This window comes from Micromys minutus (assembly GCF_963924665.1).
Source record: "Micromys minutus genome assembly, chromosome: 10".
Classification (NCBI taxonomy): domain Eukaryota; kingdom Metazoa; phylum Chordata; class Mammalia; order Rodentia; family Muridae; genus Micromys; species Micromys minutus.
This window is the reverse complement of record NC_137979.1, coordinates 21,532,297-21,554,247: the sequence shown is the minus strand read 5'-3', so window position 1 is coordinate 21,554,247 and position 21,951 is coordinate 21,532,297. Positions and strand designations below refer to the sequence as shown.

At 52.7% G+C, this 21,951-nt stretch overlaps 2 protein-coding genes across 3 annotated transcripts; one reads left to right on the top strand and one right to left on the bottom strand.

The window, feature by feature from the left end:
- Window positions 1-5,900: 5,900 nt before the first annotated feature.
- Window positions 5,901-7,035, bottom strand: TMEM256 (transmembrane protein 256). 2 transcript variants are annotated; one of them, XM_080924319.1, is made up of 4 exons: window positions 6,915-7,035; window positions 6,587-6,618; window positions 6,243-6,323; window positions 5,901-6,144 (listed from the first exon to the last, which is right to left on the bottom strand). In XM_080924319.1, exons 1-4 carry the CDS (start codon window positions 6,997-6,999, stop codon window positions 6,001-6,003), a joined length of 342 nt encoding a protein of 113 aa, XP_080780445.1. In that variant the 5' UTR covers window positions 7,000-7,035; the 3' UTR covers window positions 5,901-6,000. The 2 variants fall into 2 exon arrangements, with proteins under 2 accessions (XP_080780445.1, XP_080780446.1); XM_080924320.1 differs by having other exon boundaries at window positions 6,966-7,035.
- Window positions 7,036-11,154: 4,119 nt separating this feature from the next.
- On the top strand, window positions 11,155-20,566 carry NLGN2 (neuroligin 2; the record flags this gene model as incomplete). Its single annotated transcript, XM_080922536.1, has 7 exons — window positions 11,155-11,611; window positions 14,736-14,786; window positions 16,782-16,931; window positions 17,098-17,283; window positions 17,393-17,585; window positions 17,956-18,552; window positions 19,036-20,566. The coding sequence occupies 7 exons, from the start codon at window positions 11,155-11,157 to the stop codon at window positions 19,910-19,912; spliced, it is 2,511 nt and encodes an 836-aa protein (XP_080778662.1). The 3' UTR covers window positions 19,913-20,566.
- Between the last annotated feature and the right edge of the window lie 1,385 nt (window positions 20,567-21,951).

Here is a 21,951-nt window from a genome sequence, read left to right as displayed (position 1 = left end):
CCCGCCCCTTCCGCTCCGACTGCAGAGGCGTGGAGACCTGGGCAGTCAGGGTGATTGCGGCCCTATCCGGAGCAACAAGACCCTCGCCTTTTCAGCGGGTGGCTGTTCTGCTTCTCCACCGCGTGACTGCTCCGGACCCCGGGATTCCCCTCCCAAGGGCGGATCGGGCCTCACTGACGCAGCGGAACACCATTCACACTCATTGCCTTCCAGAGTTGGCTGGGCGTTCTATCTCGGGGCGACCTCGCTGTGTTCTCTCCCTGTCACAGCGTTGACCCATTCAGTCACCTCTTAGTTCAGGCGCGCCCATTACACGCGTGACAGGCTTTCAAAAGGTATCAGTAATGAATGTGTATGAGGTAAGGCTCAAGGAAAAACACTTGAACAGAACAGGCCCTTCATTCCCCAGCATGGTCCTAGCATTTGGGAAGGAAGAGGCAGGAGGTTAGTCACAAGTATGAGGCCAGTCTGTTCTACATTAGTTCCAGACCAAGTCAGGACTACGAGAGGGAGACTCTTTTTAAAAAAAGACTACCTCAAAAGAAGAAAGCAAAAGCATCTGGGCAGACGTGGGGGATCATAGGTTCCAGGTCAGCTTGGGAGTGACCTGGGTCCCTAGGGGAGCTATTAAAGAAACAAAGCCAAAAGCAACCCTAGGAGGCTGTAGGCAGGCAAAAGTAAGGAGGAGGTTCTTACAATCTGGTCATAATGTGATGGATTGGACCAGAGACCAGGGTAGTGATGGTGGTGTTGATGTGCACCTGAGGAAACATGACTTCATTGTGCCTCAGAGAGAAGAGAATGGGAAGTTGAGTCACACTTGGCTTCTGAGACCCTCTGCACAGCACAGACCCCTCCCCCCTGCCTTGCTCTGCCCCATCATTTACTGCCTGCCCATGCAGTTGCTGGCCTCACGTGTGCTGTTCTCTCTATTGACCCATCACCTCTAAGATCCCATTCCTTTTCTTTTGGGGACTTTATTTATTTATGTGAGTACACTTTCACTGTCTTCAGACACACCAGAAGAGGGCATCAGATCCCATTAGAGATGGTTGTGAGCCACCGTGTGGTTGCTGGGAAATGAACTCAGGACCTCTGGAAGAGCAGTCAGTGCTCTTAACCACTGAGCCATCTCTCCAGCCCTCTTTTGGGGTTTTCTTACTAATGCTGAAAACCCAGCAAATGAGCTGAAGCTTTAGCAGTCCCCAAATTCTAAACAAGCCCACTTCAGCATAGGGCTGAGAACACAGCAATGGGCGGTCTTATTAACAAGGGCCACTTTTCCACATCTGAAGTCTGCATTCTTAATTTTATTATCTCTATAGGTGTTGTGCCTGCATGTATGTTTCCATAATAATTGCATACTGTGCTCAGAAGAAGGTATCACATCCCCAGGAACTGGACTTCCAGAGAGTTGGGAGCTGCCCTGTAGATTCTAGAAATCAAACCCAGGTCCTCTGGAAGAGCAGCCAGTGCTTTGACCCACTGGGGCCATCTCTACTGCTCTTGGAATCTGAATGTCTTGGTTTTTAGAATTTAACTCTAGGAGGTGATAGAGGAGAATGTTCCATTCTATAAGACAGGGTCTCACCATGTTGCTCTGGCCATCCTGGAATTCACTATGTTGCCCAGGTTAACCTCCAACTCACAGATCCACCTGCCTCTGTCTCTGGTGTGCCGGAGATTAAAGGCTTGCACCATTATGCCCTGTTATGTTGTCCATTCCACTAATAACAAAGCTAACTACATCCTGGCTTAATGGTTCATGCCTTTAATCCCAGCACTCAGGAGGCAGAGACAAAGCCAGCCTGGTCTACATAGTGAATCAGCCAGGCTACACAGTGAGAGCTGGTGTTTGAAAAAAGAAGTCCGGTGTGGTGGTGCACAACTTTAATCTCTGCAAGTGGGTGGCAGAAGCAGATAAATCTCTGAGCTCAAACCTAGCCCGATCTACAGATGGACTTGTAGGACAGCCAAAGCTACACAGAGAAACCCTGCCTAGAAAAACAAACAAGCGATAATAGAGAGATGACTCTCCCACAGGTCCTGAGTTCAATTCACCACATGTGGTAGCTCTCAAACATCTGTGATGGAATCTTATGCCCTCTTCTGGTGGGTCTGAAGACAGCTACAGTGTACTAGTATAAAATTTAACAAATAAAACAAAAGAAGAAACCTGCCCCGACACAATGTTTAAGAGCTGCCAGGAGTTGATTCTTCTTATCAACTTCTTGACCTACATAGTTCAAGGCACTCTCAGCCCAATCCTGTTTTAGATGAAGCCCTATGAATATGGTGGAGCATTTGACAACTTCATTGTGATTTTAAACCTAGTGAACCAAATTCTTGCCTTCCTCAAGTGGGCCTTGTGCTCCCTTCAAACTATGCATTCCAGTCCTATCAGGGATAGGAAATGCCCTGAACCCCAGCAAAAGCTTGAGCCCACAGATCCTTGTCTCTGGCTCCCGCCCATAGATTCCGTGTGTATGTCCTGGATGCCTGTGCCCTTTCTGTCACAGCTGGAGTTCTCTCACTAATGCACACTCTTGCCTGGCATGGGCCTTAAACACTTAAGCAAATCAGGCCTATCACTCAGGCCTATAATCTTAGCACTTGGGAGACGGAGGCAGGAGGAACACAAGTTCAAGGTCATCCATGGACGTGCAGCAAATTTGAGGGTAGCATAGGCTGCGTGAGCCCACTTCAAATGATGGCAATTTCAATGGGAAGCTCACATAGACTCAGATGTATGAACACTTGTTCTTCAGTTGGTGCGACTGTTCAGGAAGAATTAGGAAGTGTGGTCCTGCTGGAGGTGGGGTTTCAGTGCAGGGAAGCTTTGAGGTTTCAAAGGTCCAGATGGCTTCCTGTTACCTTTCTGCCTGGTACTTGTTAATGGAGATGTGAGTCCTAAGCTACTGCCCCAGTATCATGTCTGTTGCCTGCCTGCCTGCTGCCATGCCCCCCACTGTGATGGCAATGGACTCAGCCTCTGCAACAACAAGCCCCAGCTCAACCTTCTATAAATTACCTTGGCCACAGTGCCATATCCCAGCAACAGAAAGGTAACTAAGATGCAGAGCAAAGCAACACTGTTAGCACAGGAGCCCAGAGCTCAGAGCTGGTGGGACTGATGGCTCAGCAGGTGAGAGCACTTGCAGTGGAAACTGGAGGACTTGAATTTATTCTCAGACCCCATGTTTGGAAGAGAGAACCAGCTCCTGAAATCTGTCCATTTATTTCCACACTACCCACACACATACAATAATAATAAATTTAAAAAAAAGAAGAAGAAGAAAAGGAACCTGTAGCTTGGCAGAGAATAGGGTAGGAAATAAAAATTCTTGTCTTAAAACTATGCAGATATGTTGAGCATGGTGGTGCATGGTCTTAATCCCAGGCAGAGGAAGGCAGACCTCTGAGAGTTCAAGGCCAGCCTGGTCTACATAGTGAATTTTAGGACCACCAGAGCTATGTAAAGAAATCCTGTCTCAAAACACCCTGGTCTCTACCCCCAACTTAAAAAAAAAAAATCGAGAGTTCTGAGTCATACTCTAAACTAGATTCCAACCTGGATACAGGAGACCCTGCTTCAAAAAGACAAACCACACTCACATAAGAATATAAAGGAATGACTTCAAACTCTAACTCACTACCGTTCTGCACTCTGCACATATGAGTTTAAGCAGGGGCTGGAGAGATGGCTCAGTGGTTAAGAGCACTGGCTGCCCTTCCAGAGGTCCTGAGTTCAATTCCCAGCAACCACATGGTGGCTCACAACCATCCGTAAAGGGATCAGATGCCTCCTCTTCTGGTGTGTCTGAAGACAGCTACAGTGTACTCACATAAAATAAATAAATCTTGAAAAAACAACATTTAAGCAGCTTACGGCCCTCTGTAAGGCCTGCAGCCACTGCCCAGACTTTCTTAGCATCATGGATGCCACATTAATTTTGTCCTATTCATCTGATTTTCTCTTACCTCGAGTATTTGGGATTGTTTCTTTCAGCCTCTCTTGCTAGCTACTTCTTTTGCCTAGCATACATTTCTTCCTTTTGGCAATGGTTTTAGACAAGACATCCAGTATGTAGATACTGCTGCTGTTCTGTCCTGGACCTAAACCACCCTGAATTATGTGGCCTAAGCTAGCCTCATATTTGTCATCTCCAGCCTCTTATTTCCCAAGTACTGCGCAGCCTACTACATGTAGCTTTGTGTGTTTGTTTGTTTTTTTAAAGATTTACTTTTATTTTAATTTTTTTGAAGATTTACTTATGTGTGTACACTGTCACTGTCCTCAGACACACCAGAAGAGGGTCATCTGATTCCATTACCGATGGTTGTGAGCCACGAATGTGGTTGCTGGAAACTGAACTCAGGACCTCTGGAAAAGTGCTCTTAACCACTGAGCCATCTCTCCAGCCTGTAGCTTTGCTTTATAAAGCACAATTTGTATAATAAATTGAAGGTGCACATTATTATTTTTTATTATTATTATTTTGCCTGCATGTATGCCTGTGTGAGGATGTTGGATCTCCTAGAACTGGAGTTATGATTGTGAGTCACCATGTAGGTGCTGGGAATTGAACATAGGTCCTCTGGAAAACCAGTCAGAGCTCCTAACCACTGAACCATCTCTCCAGCCTAAAGGGACACACTTTATTTTCTAACTTAGGAAAGTATGGACTCTCCCTAAATGACTGGTGTTTTAGGCAATCTGTTCAGTTCCACATTTCTTGCTAGGACCTCCTTGAAGTGGAACATGCTCACTGCCCAGCTGTTCTACTAGTCTTTTCCTTCGCTCCTAGCAACCCATGTGCTTGTGTGTTAATATTGTTTTAAGGTTTATTTATGTATTTTATGTATGTGAATACAGTGTCTCCAGACACACCAGAAGAGGGCATTGGATCCCATTACAGATGGTTGTAAGCCACCGTGTGGTTGCTGGGAATTGAACTCAGGACCTCTGGAAGAACAGCCAGTGCTTTTAGCCTCTAAGCCATGTCTCCAGCCTCATGTTTCGTTGTTTTAAGCCCACTAGGTAAGGGGCTCCATGAGAGAAATGACAGCATCCATCTTACCCGTGTCGGCCTTCCTTGGTGTCTGCCACTGCATCAGTACTGGCTTACTAAATGTAAACTTACACATCTGTTCTCTCCATTCTAGGAGAGTCCAGTCTGCTTTGCAACTGTGTCTCTTTTTCTGTCTCAGTTCAAACCTCAGCCATGTAGAAGATCCATGATGTCCCCAAACCCTGCCAAGTTCTACCTCAGTCTCTGTCCACCAAATGTCCTCCACATACTAGGGCTCCTTTAAGGGTCATCTTGAGCGCTGCCAAACATTTTTCCATGCCCAATCCCAACACAGTTTACAACTAATTGTATGTCTGTTGAGCACTGTCATGGCTCTTACTTCTAGACTATGTGGGTATGGAAAACATTTGTTTCACCAGGTGGACACTGTTGAAAAGGGCATCCTAGAACAACATGACTAAACCTCACTATCTCCAAGTAACCAGAGTCTAATGAAGGTGGGTGCGCAGACCTGTAATCTCATCAACCAGGAGGCTAAGGCAGGAGGCAGCTGGACATTCGACTCAGTGGGAGGAAAAACTGCCTAATATTTCCAAGGCTGGGGTCAATCCTCAACATGGCTGGGGGGGGGATTCCAATGAACTACATGAATGAAATTACTAAAATCTACATTACCTAGGGCTCCTTAGCTAAGAGGCTCCATTAGTTCATGCATTCTTTATGAGCCTGCCCACAGTTACCACACCCGGTAAAGAATTCCAGAACTGGAGTGTATTTGTAGTCAGAAACGCAAATTCCAAGGTAGACCGTATACCCTCCCTTGTTCGAGGTTAGATAAATGAAGACTCTAAAGTTCTTTATGTGCCTTTTTATTTTAATTTCTTTTCAGCTTCAACATCTCCCACCCCCCTTCCCTCTGTGCCCAATTACCCAGAAAGGCTAGGACTGGGCACTTAAACAAGAGACCTCAAAAAGCCAAGGCAAGCCAGCCCAAGATTAGCAGGCTCCCTCCAACAGGCCCCAGATTCTGGATGCTGGTGTCTCCACTCAGAGCCTGGTAGTAAAAGCTGGTGCAGAATAAGGTAGTTCCAGAAGCTAGCAGTAACCCTGCCTGAAAGAGACGGTGAACAGAAAAGCAGAATTTTAAGAACAAAGCAATATGCAGGAGTGAATAGGGTTTTATTTAAATTAGGTAAGGGGATTGATTACCCAGACGGGTTTTCTGCAATAGGGTACCCCTAACAGGGCCAGGCTGTGCAAAAAGTGGTGTTTGTTGGCCTTGTCAAAGAGCTGGAAGAAAAATGAGATTAAAAACAACAACAACAACACAGGCGCCCTGGAACCTGAAATTGTACACAGGACATAAGTCCATCCACTCCCAACACGTCCACCTCTGAGGTCCCCCAGGTCTTCAAGCCACAGGCCTGCAGTCCTTGCTGCTCTAGAGACCGAAGCTTCCTTCCTTGCCTTCCCATTCATTTTCCCACTCCCTCCCAGTTGAAGTACACCCAAACCTTGCGCCATTTCCCGGAGCCCCGGAGCTGTTACTTCACCTCCTTCCCGTAGGCATCGGGAAACTGTGCGCCTGTGGAGAGAGAGAAGGAAAACCTATCAGTTCTGTACTGACTTAGACCATCTCAAACCCCGGGTCACCTAAGTAGACACTGGTGAAGAGGGGCATCCCTGGAGGCTTCTGATTGGTACAAACATGTAGTACTGAGAAGTAGTGCTGAGAAGCTTTTGGATCTAATGACAAACTTCAAGGTTCAGGGTTCCCAGGAATCTCTACTCCATAAGAAACAGGAAACTTCCTATAGGTCCCTCCCTATACCAGACCCTAAAGACTGCCCCCCAGCCCAGCTGCATCCCACTTCCCCTGACCGTGTGCCCCGTAGGAGGCCAAACCCAAGGCCCCAGCTCCGGACAAGGCACCTAGGCGGCGGAAAGCAGCCCCTACCCCGGCCATAGCTGTGGGTGGTCACGCGCGGAACCAACACCGCCCTGGCCACCCAAGAAGCCAGCCAATCCCGATTGCCCATGCAAATAAAGTACAAAGATGCCCAATCAGGGCTGTGTTCATTTCAGCGCCCCGGTTCCCTTACAGACGCCTTTGTAAAACTTCTGCTGAATGGAGAAGATGTCTGGCGGGCGGAGAAACTAGAACCTATTAGGAGCGGAGGAGCGGAGCAGTGGGAGGCGGGGTTGAGGGTGGGACTAAAGGATTTGCGTCATGGATTGGCCCACTTTCCAAGTTGATCGCCTCTTCGACACCCCAACCCTACACCTCCAGCTAATTTGCAAAGATATCGGTCCCCCACAAAGTTCCGCCCCTTTCTCCACAGGCTCCTCCTGTTCGGCTTCAAACCAGACCCATTCCTCAAAAGGGGCGGGCCCACGGATTTCTAAGCCCCACCTATTGCCGTTAAACCCCTCCCACTCCATGATGGCCCCGCCTCTGTGCCTAGAGGCCCCGCCTTCTTCGTTTGATGCCCTGCCCTCTATAGTTCAGATGTTCTCCCCCTTGCTAGACCCGGAGAGCCCCGGGGGTGGGAGATCCGGGGGTGGGGGGAGAGGAGGATGTCTTCACCCTATTCCAGTTCGCTACGTCCATCCGTCCGTCTGTCCACTCCCACCCCCTTCACTGTCTTCAATCCCCCCACACTCCAGAGGGCGGGTGGGCAGGCGGGTGCGAGCGAGGGGTGTGCGCCGCTCTCTCGGCAGGGGGCGGGGGAGGCGGCCGCGCGGTGACGCGCGGGGCTGCTGCGGCTGCTCCGCCGGCGGATCATCACTCTCGAGCTGGGATGGACGCGGGGCGGGCGGGCCCTGGCGCGCAGAGCCAGGAGTCCGGGCCTCCTGGCTACTGAGCATTCCCCAGCGCCTCCCCTAGCCCTTGCCTTCCTTCCTAGGAGCCGCACCGACCTCTGCCTCGAGGCTCGGGACTCGGCCCCCGCCCTCTTCTGACTCCCCGGATCTCCCTCTCCCGCCCGCCCTCGGGATCGACTAGATCCCTCCCCCTCCCTGAGGATTCCGGCTGGATCCCTGCCCCTGCACCGCGGATTCTGCGCTCCGGGGCTCCGGGCCCCTAGGGATTGCCGTGGACTCCTCCTCCAGCACCCGATCCCTTAGGATCTTCCGCCTGGACCGCCTCCTGTCCCTCGAAGCCATCCCAGAGAGCCAGTGGATCTCCAGTCCAGTCCTGTCCCATTGCTCCCTCCTGGCTCAGCTTTCCCCACTGCGGGGTTCCCTGTTCTTGAGCTCCCTCTGACCCTATACCCTAGCTTTCCTTTTCCTGGGGATCGACTGGATCCCGGCCCCGCCCCCCGGGGCTGGGGCGATCCCCCTCCCCCGCCGGGTGAGGCGCTGCAGGCGGGGGCTGGGCCTGCGGGGCCGCGGGGGCTCAGAGGCCGCCGCCCCCCTTCTGAAGCCCGTCCGCCCCCCACTCGTAGCCCTGGATGGAGGCACCACGGCCCCAGGGCTGATCCAGGTAGGAGCTAAGCCATGCTGGATGGAGGGGGCTGCGCGGCGGTCCATTGGGGTCTCCCTCTTCCCATATTCCTCCCTGCGCCTGGTTTCCCTCAGCCTGCTCTGTCTGCGTGTCTCCGCCTAAGGATGCTCTCGCCGTGTCTCTGCGTCTTGGTCTCTTTGTCTCTGCCTCTCTCCAGTCCATGAATGATCCTTTGAATGGGCCCACAGACCCCGTGTGTTCCCATCTCCCCCTCCCCCTCCTTCTCCCCTTCCCGGCCAAGCCATTTTCCCCACTGCAGGAAGGGGGGGGGGGGCTGCGGCCTGAGCCCCCGTCCCTCAACTCTCCCCGGTTGGGGGAGTCAGGCCTGGGCTGGAATGGAAGAGCAAGGCAGAGGGGATCGGGAGGAGGGGGAGCAAGATGTGGCAGACAGAGATGAAGAGAGAAAATGGGGGAGAGAGTAATAGAAAAAGAGAGAGAGGGAGAGAGAGAGGGAGAGCGTGAGCGAGCACTTGAGGGAGAAAATCAGAGAAGGTATTTGGAGGAGAGAGCGATGAGAAATACCAAGGAGACAGAAATGAGAAAAGAACGAGAACGAGGGTTGAGAGACTGAAGGCAAGAGCTAGAGCGAGCCAGTTAAGGCCAAGGAAAGATGCTCCGAGGGACCCTGTATAGAGGAGAAAGATGGGGGAGGGCTCTAGTGGGAGGGGAATAGAGAAAAGCTAGTTAGAGGAGAGGAGGCAAGGAACCCAAAGTACCTTAAGGGAAAGGGGTGACTGAGGCAGGCCATGTTGGGAGAAGGGAGAAAAGACAGCAAGGCCCAGCCAGGCATAGGAAGAGATGGGGGTGGTGGAGGTGGGAGTCAACTACAACCCCCCCTTCAGCTGATGGGAGAACAGAAGCCTAAAAGAACCTCAAAAGGGGGAGGGCATGACTGGGTGTGAGTGGTGAGGACTCCTGAGTCCTCATCTCTGGAATAAATTGACACCTGCAGAGAGCCACCCGCGGGCTGGCGCCTGGCTCTGAAAAGCCCAGCGTCAGCAAACAGTCCTGAAGGGGGGGTGCTGGGGGGGGCTTGCTGAAATGACCTGGGTGTCTGCCCTGCCTACCTTTTTACTGGTCCTGCCCCTGCTGCCTGGGCACCCGGGAATCTAAGCAGTAATACTGGGGGCTGACAAGAGGAAGGGGAAGGGAGGACTCATGGGGTGAAAAGATACCTGAGGTTTGCCTCAGGACGTAGGTCAAAATGCTGTGCAAAAAAGACCTCAGACCGGGTCCAAGGCTCTTCCTAATTATGGGACGGATGGGGGTGTCAGTAGGCTTATTTGAGAAGCCAACTTCAGTAATGCTTCTCCCACAGCCCCCCCCCCCCCAATCTTCCCAGTAGGGTTAGGCTCTGATGGGGCTAAGCAGGGTGGGGGGAGGGGACATGTCTCTTAGGATTCTCTCTGTTCTTCTAGACTACCCTTCCCCTCATATATACTTCTTCCTCATTGATAAGATTGGGTAAAACTATCATTCTGATTCATGTTTCTGTCCTCCCTCCCATGGCCTGGGTGGACTCAGCAACCGAGCAAGCCCCTTCCCCTCTTCCTCTAGACCACCCCCCTCCAGGGTTAAAGCTGCAGCCCGTTGCCGAGGTAACATTGCGGGGCAGCATCCTGTCGCCCAGCAACCGGCTGCAGGATCATGCATCTGTCCCTGGATTTGCCCCTTCAGCATCCTCTCCTCACTCTAACCCCTGGCTCTAGGCACCCCAACTTCTAAGAGAAGATATGGAAGGGCCTGGGGAGGAAAACAGTTCCCAAGTGCACAGATCTTTAGGGAATGATATAGTGATGGGGACAGAAGGTACTGGGGTTTGTTCAGTCCTGAGAAGGCCCAGAGTTTGGCCTCGGGTGGGGGTTCAGCGCCATGAAATTACAGCTCAGGAGTAATTAACACGTATAAACAAACCCGCCACTTCCTGCTAATTAATGACTTGGTATTTTTATTTTCTCTTCCTTGTCTATCTCATTCTCTCCCAGGGAAGTGGGGACTGGGACTCCTGAGTCCCTAGGGAGAGCCTGCCTGGGAGGGATAGAGGCAGGAAAGGGGCAAGCTGAGTCTAGGACCCTCCCTCCTCTGACCCTGCCCTGGACATTTACCACCTCTGACGCCACCCCCAACTTGGGTCTCTGCGGAGGGAAGAGGGCACCTGGGGAAAGGGGGTAGGTGTCAGGGGGCCTGCGGGTGGAAGAAAGGGGTAACGATCTGAAATGCAAGCCACTAACCACTTGTCTCTTGTTTTCCCATCCTCTGTCCTCCCCATCCAATTTCCCTTCCCTTCTTCCACCTTTCTGTATTTTTCTGTCTGTCTGTCTGTCTGTCTGTATCTTGCACACCCTGTCCGGGTCCCCGTTCTCCCCTTCACCGGGCAGGTCGGGCCTTCCAGCACCTCCTTCTACCTTCTTCCCCTTCCCCACCCCTTACCCCCTCCATGGAGAGAAATAGACTCCTCTTCTGTCCCTTCTAACCCAGGTCCCTACCCGTCCCCCTCCTCCTTCCTTTCCCCGCCCCCTCCTCCCTCCTGGGGCGAGGGGGGCCTCCCTCCCTCTCCCCCCCTTCTCTCTCTCCGAGGGGGGGGTCAGGGGAGGGAGGGGGGGTCCCCCAATCAGCATGTGGCTCCTGGCGTTGTGTCTGGTGGGGCTGGCTGGGGCTCAACGGGGAGGAGGGGGTCCCGGCGGCGGCGCCCCGGGCGGCCCAGGCCTGGGCCTTGGCAGCCTCGGGGAAGAGCGCTTCCCGGTGGTGAACACAGCCTACGGGCGAGTGCGCGGTGTGCGGCGCGAGCTCAACAACGAGATCCTGGGCCCGGTCGTGCAGTTCTTGGGCGTGCCCTACGCCACGCCGCCCTTGGGCGCCCGCCGCTTCCAGCCGCCTGAGGCACCTGCCTCGTGGCCCGGCGTGCGCAACGCCACCACCCTGCCGCCCGCCTGCCCGCAGAACCTGCACGGGGCCCTGCCGGCCATCATGCTGCCTGTGTGGTTCACCGACAACTTGGAGGCGGCCGCCACCTACGTGCAGAACCAGAGCGAGGACTGCCTGTACCTCAACCTCTACGTGCCCACTGAGGACGGTAAGGGCACGGGCACAAGGCCGGGCACCCTGTGGACACAGCCCACAAACGCGCACGCAGACCCTCAAGCACAGGACCGACTTCTGCCCCTAAGCTGGGCCTTGAGGGGCAGTAGGTCCCTGCAAAGCCTCTGCGGATCCTCCGAGGTAAGGGTGCCTGCTTATCAGGCAGTCCTAGGAGCATCCCATAAGCATCTCACAGCAGAAACTCTTGGTGCTCTAGAAGGGAGGGTAGCTGGCATTAGGCCAGGCTCACCCATCCTCCCCTGGAAAAAGGCAGGTAGTCAGACATTTAATCTCAATGTTGGTGGCTGGTGTTCAGGTGATGGATTCTCCTCCACCCTTGCCTCCACCTCCTGCCTGTCTCCCCACTTAACTACATCCACATTTTAGTTTTAGCCACACCACTTAGAGTCCCCATCCTAAGGCCACCCTGCCTTGACTTCTATCATATGACACCTATCAGTCCCTTACCTGAGTCGAGTACCCTTGTCAGTAGTATTAAGTGACTTCTAATGGGAGATTTCTGTCTCCTATACAGATACCCCTCTGCGTCAGGGAAGGGTCAGGGAAGCTTCTTAGCAAAGGCCTTCCACTCAGCACCATGACCCATCCGCATCAGAACATCCTCCTTGGGTTTGAGACGCTCTTTTTGTGAATGAATTCCTGTTCACTGTGTGACAGCTCTGTGCCCCAGCTCTTGCCCCCAGGTAGCTTTCCACTCACTAGCCTTCTCCACACCAAGAATGATCAACGTTCCCCCCCCCCCACACACACACACGCATCACAAATGGCCCCTGCATTGCCCTTCTGACATACAGTCTCACCACTCCAAAACATCCCAACACGTCCAGAGAGCTGCTGTATGCTTCCTCCAGCCGGTTTCTGGTAACTTTACGTGCAGGCCTGGTAACCAGGAGCCCCAAATGAATCCTGTCCCTCATTGTTTACTCAAGTTCTACGGTAACTGAGCCTCAAATGCTTAAAATGACCATTTGCCCAGCTGGTCATGTGTTCCAATATCTTCCAAGTTACAGCTCTCAACCCCTTCACAGGACCAATACTTCCCTGAAATGGTATTCCCATTTTTCACATGGACCCCAACCTTCTCATGATCTTGTATCCCTGGATGCTCTAGTAACCCCTACATGTACAGTTTGATATCCACAGAACCTTGAGCTCACCCTCCTGAAAAGTCCAATACTAACACCTTTACCTTGCACCAAGATTCCTCTTGTGTCAATCACAGGATGACTCCGGTACCTTAATCTGCCCAGGTCCAAGCTATTATCTGTCCTATGGACCACCTACTGCCCGAATTCTATAGCCCTGCATCCTAGCTAACTACCCCTCCCCAGGTAAAACCGTGACTTCTAACAACCTATCCACGATTCTGCTGCTCTCTCCCAGCGCCCCTTTCCTTACTAGTTTCTCACCTCATCCCCCTGAAGTGCTTGCACACCCTTCATCTTACCACTATGCTTCTTTGACTCTCCATCACTGTGTACGTGTGAGTGTGTGTGTGTCCCAGGCCCTTCCGTGAACTTTTGATAATCCCCCTGCCTTTACTTCCTGGATTTACGAGCCACCACGGTCAACAGCACCCACACTTTCACATAAGCTACCCGCCCCCGTCTTTCTCACGGGGACTTTCTCAGCATGCCCATTGGAACCATCTAACACTTCTCACCGCTGGACTGTCCACTCCATCTGCACAGAGCTCGTTCCCTCCCTCCATTCCACGCCCTCCCACACCTTCTGTATTTTTAACCGTTGCATATTGCAGACCTGATTGGGGCCTGACATTCAGGTGATCTCACTACATCTTCACACCAGCTCTAGGAGGAAGTGGTTGACTCACACACACACACACACACACACACACACACACACTTTTCACAGTCTCACGGTCATGAATATCCTGCTGACTTCATCCTAATCCATATCCCCTCACAAAATAGAGGCCCTGGTCCCAGGTTCACCAAGTGGACGATCGTCACTGTCAGTACTAGTCTCATCCTTGTTGACCTCACCCCGTCCCCTCTCTGAGTTTTGGGGAGAACCAGTCAGCCTGGGGAACTCCCTGAGACTCTTCAGTCTCAGCTTCCCCCTGACTAACCCCCTAATCCAAAAGAAGTCTGACACCAGTCTCTGGGCTCCGCTGGGACTTTGCTGATCTTAGCTCCACTTGTCTCCCAGCACGGCACCTACTTTATGTATCAGACTGGCCCAAGGCAGTGTTTCCTACTGTTGGCAGAATGGACACCCTGAGAGGGGAGGAGGGCTCTTTAGCAGTGGACCTAGGGTGGGGCCGGTGATCCTAAGGGGGAAGAAAAATTACAATTTGGTGGGGAGGAGAAGAGGCCTGGGCAAGGGCTGAGGTGGGTGGGAGTGTGGAGGGATGAGCTGGAGTGGAGGGCAAGACCTGATGACCCCTTCCCTGCTTTGCCCACATTGGGGAAATGGGATGAGAAGCCAGGGCCTGTGAGTGTGGATGGAAGAGAAATGCTGGTCGTAGGTGAGGCTGGATAGGTGGGCAGGTAGGCAGCCCTAGCTGACCTACCCATCGCCCTTCAGTTGGCAGCAGGGGCTTCTGGACTCAATGAGCAATGGGGTAGTCTGCCCCAAACCCATCCTGCCTTCTGACCTTCAGAACAATTCAGAGGGAAGTAGAATCCTTCCTGCACAGCTTCCTCTTACAGCCTCAAGTGGACAGCCCATACCTTGTGGCTGGCCCTGAAAGGCCCCTATCCCCACCCCATCCCCCTAACACTCTTTCATTTCCAGCAAGTAGCAAACATAACAAAAAGCAAAGCCGTTTCCATTTAAGTAACTGTGTCTCAAGACAGCCCCGGCCCACTCAGGCCCCACCCCCTCAAACCCACCTTTTCTTTGGGGCATGACTTTTTCTGGGGAGGGGAAATTGGGTTATAGAAACGTTTTTCTCTTTTCTTGGTTTCTTTTTCTTGCAAACAGATTTTGCTTTTTTTGGCTTATTTTTTTCTGCCTCTCCCCCCTCCCCTTTTCTGCTTTCTCTCCTCCCCTCCCCATCTACCACCTCCCTTGACCCCCATCTTTCCCCACAAAATTGTCCTTTTTTCTCTGTTTTGTGTTCCCGGTCTTAGGTCCGCTCACAAAAAAACGTGACGAGGCGACGCTCAATCCGCCAGACACAGGTAGATTTAAAAATCCCGCTGATGCATGTGGTTGCTTTGAAGAGGACTCTGATAGCCCTGCCCCTAACTAAATGTCCCCACAGCGCTTAAGGCTCCCCCTCCCCCAGTCGTTCTCCCAACTAAAAATACAAAAGAAAAGAAAAAAATTTAATTGGAAAAAAGAATTATGAAAACTTCAAACAAAATTTGAACAATGTTGGACCCACTAGTTAACCTACGAGAAAGGCTAGTCATGGTGAAATAAGGTGGAAAGAGAAAAAGGAATTGGATTACCAGAAAAAAAAAAAAAAAAAGATGGATAAAATGTTGAGAGTTTGAAAGAAATCTGGACTGTTTTGCAACATGTGAAATGTACCATTTGACCAGAAAAAAAAAGTTTTAATCTGAAGCAAAGTAACATTTGAAAAAGAAAAAACTGACAAATTAATGACATTAATCAAAACATTAGAAACCTGCTACAATTTCTAACCAAAGCCTGTCATACTAAAAAAGGAAAAAGAAAAAAAAAAAAAAATGAACATCTGAAGTGAATCAAAGAATTTGAAAAAAAAAAAAATTAAAAACAGGGCCCAATATCTTGAAGTTTCACCACAAAATTTTGAAATAATGCAAAGAATTTTTTTCTTGTTTTCTTTTTTTCCCAAATGGAGCTTTTTGTTTTTTCTTTTCTTGTTGAATCTGCCCCAAGATCTTCTTGCTTTTTGGTTGTCGTTTTTTTCTTTCTTTCTTCTTTCTTGATCCTGGTTTTTGTTGTTGGTTTTGGATTCTTGTTGCCCCTGCCCCTCTTCCTGCTCCTTCCCTTTCTAATATCCTCCCCCGACAGGGAGAGGGTCTGGGGGAGGGTGGGAAAGAAGGAGGATATTTAGGGCAGGACCCTGGTAGGAAGCACATTGTAAGGTCAGGGCTGGAAGGAAGAATAGCGTCTTGGGATGGGCATAGAGAGAACTCTGGCCAACGAAGTCCAGAGACCAGGGAAGGCAGCAGAAAGGGCCTGTCCCATCACTTGCAGGTTGACCCGGAAGGATGCGGGAGATGGCACAGGTCCTAGATGCCAGCCGTAGGGTCTAGGCCTGGCTCCCTAAAATGGCGGGTGTTAAGACAAGAGCTCTACCAGTGACCTAGCGCCCAAGAGCATGCCAAGAGTTCAGAGAGCTGGAGATGTCCCGAGCCTCTGCTAGTAGTGGGGATGCTGGCTATATAACCCTGAGGACCCTGAAAAGCCTCTTGGACTCCCAGCTACCCTCTTTAGGATTTTCACTCTGTCATCCAGTCTAGAGTGTCATGGCCTACTGCATGTGGCATTGAGCTAAAGGATTCTTCTGCCTATGGCAGGAGGGCTTCAGTGAGGGAGAGGCCAGTTTGGAGGGTGGAGAGTCCAGGAGTCAGCTTTATCATGACTTCATTAAGTAGGCTCTTTCCCACCCTGCCTCCTCCTGCCACAGTAATTAGGCTGGGGGTTGCCATGGTAACTGGGGAGGTGACCTAGAAAGGAATTAGGGCGGGGAGGAGACCAAGCCCCCAGGGACCCTAAGGCCTGGCACCCCTCACCCACAGACTAGGGTGCCATGTGGAGCTGAGACCCAAGCCTGAGTCTGAGGAGATGCCAGGGCCTTCCCAACACCTCCAGCCCTAGTCCCAGCCTTAGTCCGCTCTTCCCAGGAGCAGGAAGGAGATTTGTTGTGTGTGTGGAGAAGCCCTGAGGAGGGCCACTTCCTACCCCTTGGCCTCTGTTGGGCTTCTTGGAAAGTGTGCCCGACATTTGGTGAAGTGCTTAGACTCATACCGGTCAATGAGGAGGAGGGACCTTCCTCTAGGCTTAGCTGGGGAGGGAGGGAGGGGAATCCGGTCTTGCCCCCCCGCCAGGGATGTTAGTGACAAGTCCCCTGAGCCCCAGGCTGGACCTCAAAAGGCCTGGGAGCTCCAAAGTGCTGCTTCTGGTCTGACTGTGTCCTTGTCCCGATCTCCTGGCCCACCTGCCACCCCCTCCCCTCGCAGATATCCGGGACTCGGGGAAGAAACCAGTCATGCTGTTTCTACACGGCGGCTCCTACATGGAGGGCACCGGGAACATGTTCGACGGCTCAGTCCTGGCTGCCTATGGCAATGTCATCGTAGCCACACTCAACTACCGTCTTGGGGTGCTCGGTGAGGGTGGGCAGCCATCTCTTGGGGGGCAAAGTCTGAGAAGCAGTCCTGGTGGGCAGGGCCCCTCCCCCAAGTATACTAAAATACCTGATAGACTGATTGAGCTCCTGGCCGCGGGGCAAGGATGCTGTGAAATTTCCAGGGAGCGCCCTTCTTCTACCCCTAGGTTTTCTCAGCACTGGTGACCAGGCTGCAAAAGGCAACTATGGGCTTCTGGACCAGATTCAGGCCCTGCGCTGGCTCAGTGAAAATATTGCCCACTTTGGAGGTGACCCTGAACGCATCACTATCTTTGGGTCTGGTGCAGGAGCCTCCTGTGTCAACTTGCTGATCCTCTCCCATCATTCAGAAGGTACCAGCAACCTCCTCACCTGCCTTCCCTTCCCAAAACCTAGACCCTACCAATCCTCTCCTTCCTTTGGCTGATAACAGCCTAGCCTGAGGTCTGCCTGTCCTACCAGGACTATTCCAGAAGGCCATTGCTCAGAGTGGCACCGCCATTTCCAGCTGGTCTGTCAACTACCAGCCGCTCAAGTACACGCGGCTGCTGGCAGCCAAAGTGGGCTGTGACCGAGAGGACAGCACTGAAGCCGTGGAATGTCTACGCCGGAAGTCTTCCCGGGAGCTAGTGGACCAGGATGTGCAGCCTGCCCGGTATGGGAGTGGGAGAGGGCTGGGTCCAGGTCTCTGCTTTCCTAACTGGTTCCAAGGAGGTTGAGGTGAGAGGTTCTTAGACCCAATCTAACTGGGCAAGGAGAAGTAGGTTTCAGATACCCCTAGTGGATGTCTGTTATCAGCTTCCCTTAGGTGGGGGTCACCATGCCACGTAGATCAAGCACAGAGTTTCACAAAATGCTTTAGGAGAATGTACAGAGAGACCAAGTGTCCCGAGGGACTCTACGAATCTTCAGGTCATGGAGAAAGGTCCTCTAGGCAGAGGGAGGCACCTATGTGTGGCTTAGGAGACCATGGGCCCAGAGGAGGCCAGCAACTGGATGGTGAGACCTCGCCCTCTTCTCCCCAGGTACCACATTGCCTTTGGGCCTGTGGTGGATGGCGATGTAGTCCCTGATGACCCCGAGATCCTCATGCAACAGGGAGAATTCCTCAACTACGACATGCTCATTGGTGTCAACCAAGGGGAGGGTCTCAAGTTCGTGGAGGACTCTGCAGAGAGTGAGGATGGCGTGTCTGCCAGCGCCTTCGACTTCACTGTCTCCAACTTCGTGGACAACCTGTATGGGTACCCAGAGGGCAAGGATGTGCTTCGAGAGACCATCAAGTTCATGTACACGGACTGGGCTGACCGGGATAATGGCGAGATGAGGCGTAAGACCCTGCTGGCACTCTTTACTGACCACCAGTGGGTAGCCCCAGCTGTGGCCACAGCCAAGCTACATGCCGACTACCAGTCCCCTGTCTACTTTTACACTTTTTACCACCACTGCCAGGCTGAGGGCCGGCCAGAGTGGGCTGATGCGGCACATGGGGATGAGCTGCCCTACGTCTTTGGTGTGCCCATGGTGGGCGCCACTGACCTCTTCCCCTGCAACTTCTCCAAGAATGATGTCATGCTCAGCGCAGTAGTCATGACCTACTGGACCAACTTCGCCAAGACTGGGTGAGGCCAGAGGGCCTAGTGGGGCTGGGTGGGGCACCCTTGTAGGTTGAGGTACCCTTGCCTTCCTTCACAAGGCCACCCTTCCTCTAGGAAGACACAGGCTCTTATATGCCCTTGCTCTCCTGAGACAAACTGCTGAACATCTTTGCATCAGACACTGAGGGTTGGAGATTCAATAGTGTTAGAAAGGTCCCTGTCTTTTCTATGTCCCTCTCATCTCCCCCCATCTCTGTCTGTCTGTCTGTCTCTCTCTCCTGTGTTTGGAAGTGTATGCCTGTGTGCGTGTCTGTGTGTGTCTGGCAGGGCCTCATTATCTAGCCCAGGCCAACCCTTTCTTATGTTTTGTATGTGCTGGGATTGTAGGCACCCGCCATTATGTGTAACCTTTTCTAGCTGTAGGTGTTTCCTGATGTCAATCTCTGACTTCTCCCTCCCCTCTGCTGCTCCATCCTCACTCCTTTCCTTACCCTCCTGTGCCCACAGTGACCCCAACCAGCCTGTGCCACAGGACACCAAGTTCATCCACACCAAACCCAATCGCTTTGAAGAGGTGGTGTGGAGCAAGTTCAACAGCAAGGAAAAGCAGTACCTGCACATAGGCTTGAAACCACGAGTGCGTGACAACTACCGTGCCAACAAGGTGGCCTTCTGGCTGGAGCTCGTGCCCCACCTGCACAACCTGCACACAGAGCTCTTCACCACCACCACTCGCCTGCCTCCCTATGCCACGCGCTGGCCACCTCGCACACCCGGTCCCGGCACTTCCGGCACACGCCGCCCTCCCCCACCCGCCACTCTGCCACCTGAGTCTGATATTGACCTAGGCCCAAGGGCCTATGACCGCTTCCCTGGTGACTCGAGGGACTACTCCACGGAGCTAAGCGTAACTGTGGCAGTGGGTGCCTCCCTCCTCTTCCTCAACATCCTTGCCTTTGCCGCCCTCTACTACAAACGGGACCGGCGCCAGGAGCTTCGGTGCAGGCGGCTTAGCCCACCAGGAGGCTCAGGCTCAGGTGTGCCTGGTGGGGGCCCCCTGCTTCCCACTGCTGGCCGTGAGCTACCCCCTGAGGAGGAGCTGGTATCACTGCAGCTGAAGCGGGGTGGTGGTGTTGGGGCGGACCCTGCTGAGGCCCTGCGCCCTGCCTGTCCACCCGACTATACCCTGGCCTTGCGCCGGGCACCGGACGATGTGCCTCTCTTGGCCCCGGGGGCCCTGACCCTGCTGCCCAGTGGCCTGGGGCCCCCACCCCCACCCCCACCTCCTTCTCTCCATCCCTTTGGGCCCTTCCCACCACCACCCCCTACTGCTACCAGCCACAACAACACGCTACCCCATCCCCACTCCACCACTCGGGTATAGGGGGCGGCTTGGGGAGGTCTGCCTCCCTAGCCCTCCCCAGCCCAGGCCACTTGAAGGCAGGGAGGAGGACTTAGCACCAGGCTTTACCCCTGTGGATTTGTCAAACTTCGTGGAGCAGTGTTACAGCGGACGTGGGATTCCTCACTGGGAAGCGAGTTTTTCCCATGCAGAGAGCCCCATTATCTCCTCTGGACCTGGGCCTTTGAACACTTGGGGGGTATTTTTTGCCCTCCGTTGGGACACCAATCTTCGGTGTGTGGAAATGTGGAAGTCTTTTTGTCCATGTGGAGACATGCTTTCCTCATGGGGGGGGGGGGTGTTTTCCTATGTGCAGGGTGAGGTTTGTTTGTTTTTTTGTTTTGTTTTTGTTTGTTTGTTTTGCCGCCCTGGACACACGTTGGCCTCCTCAAAGAATTTCTGTGGGGATTTGTACCCCATGCCTTCGCCTTCTCCCCATCCAACTCCCTGGAGACCCTGGAAGTGATGTGTGCACATACGGTGACTCTTAGCCACCAGATAATACAGGGTGGTACCTGGGGAACAGCAAGGAAATCATAGGCTCCCTGGACCCCACTTCCCACCCACCCCTGAAAAGCATGTTTCTCCCCCATGGCACAAGTCAGGTGAAGCACGTTCTCCCTGGAAGCCCTCACCTTCCACAGACAACACAGATTTCCTATTAGAGGAAAGGGAGGATCTCTGTGCATCCCAGTACTGCCTGGAAACTTACCTTCCCATGGTCCAGGGCACATTTCATCGAATGGAAACATGTTCTTGCATGTGGCTGTGTGTTTCCCAGGCAGAGGGTCCCGAGCTCCCCAGCACTTTTCTGCATTCTCCCACACCTCAGATCCAGCACACACTTCCTCCTTGCACAGCAGGTGGGAACAGACTTCAGATGGACAGAAGCCTCGTGGAAAGTACAGACTTCGAGGGAGATGCTGAGGTGGGAGGATGGGGGGGGGCATGGCACATGTCACACAAGAGGCCATGCATGTTTAGCCTACACCCTCATGAGGCCCGAGGACAGCCTTTTCCTCAGACCTTGAGATCATTGCTCATCCGTGCCAAACTGGGTAGATGGGTTGGTAGACTCTCCAAATGTGCCAAGGATCCCCTAAGTTCTAGTCCAGGGAAGGGAAATACCAGGAGCAGGTGGCAGCTAAGGTGGTCCCCCGCACCCCCCCCACTTGTGTCTCACCCCCATGTTATTTCTCCGTCTCTGCCTTGGTTCCTCTTTCTCCATCACTGGCTCCTTTAATGCTCTCTTCCCATCTCAGGGTCACACCAGCCTTCTCTCTTCACCTTCTTTAACCTGTCTCCCCTCCCTGATTGGCTGGGTTGAAGAAGAAAAGAAGCTGAGGAAGGGGGAGGGGAGGAGTCAGGGGAAAAGGTTACATGGACGGGCTGGGGAGAGAATGAGGTCAGCTGTACCAAGGAGCAGATGGAGGGGGCTGTGGGGGACAGGGAAGACACCAGCAGGAAGATTTTGAAAGAAAATGTGGGAGGCAACTGCTCAGAGATCTTTGGATTTAGACCTCTTGGGGAAAAGAATGTCAGGAAGGGTATTAAGGGACACCAGTGGAGGTGTGGCTGAATCTTCATGTATTGTTTGGCTTTCGGAGGGATGTTAGTGCCAAACTTGTTTAGGGGTGGGATGCTGTCTTCCACTGACACCCAGATCCAGAATCCTTGGTCTTGAGTCCCCTGTCCTTTCTCCATTCCTCCTACCCCCCATGGAAATGTAGTTCTTTTCTGGCCCTTTCCCCTGCCTGGTCTAGCAATTCTTGGAACAGCCATGCCTTCCAAATGCTATCAACCTGGGCCCTGAGCCCTGTAAGCAGATGCCCCAGAGCTGGGGTGTGAGAGAGGGGCTGGGGGACCCCATGATACAGCCACGGACTCCAATGCCCAGCCTCTTCCCAAATAATCCCATTTTCCTACCCCCAACCCTTTGCGGCTCTGTACACATTTTTAAACCTGGCAAAAGATGAAGAGAATATTGTAAATATAAAAGTTTAACTGTTGGTTGTGTCTCC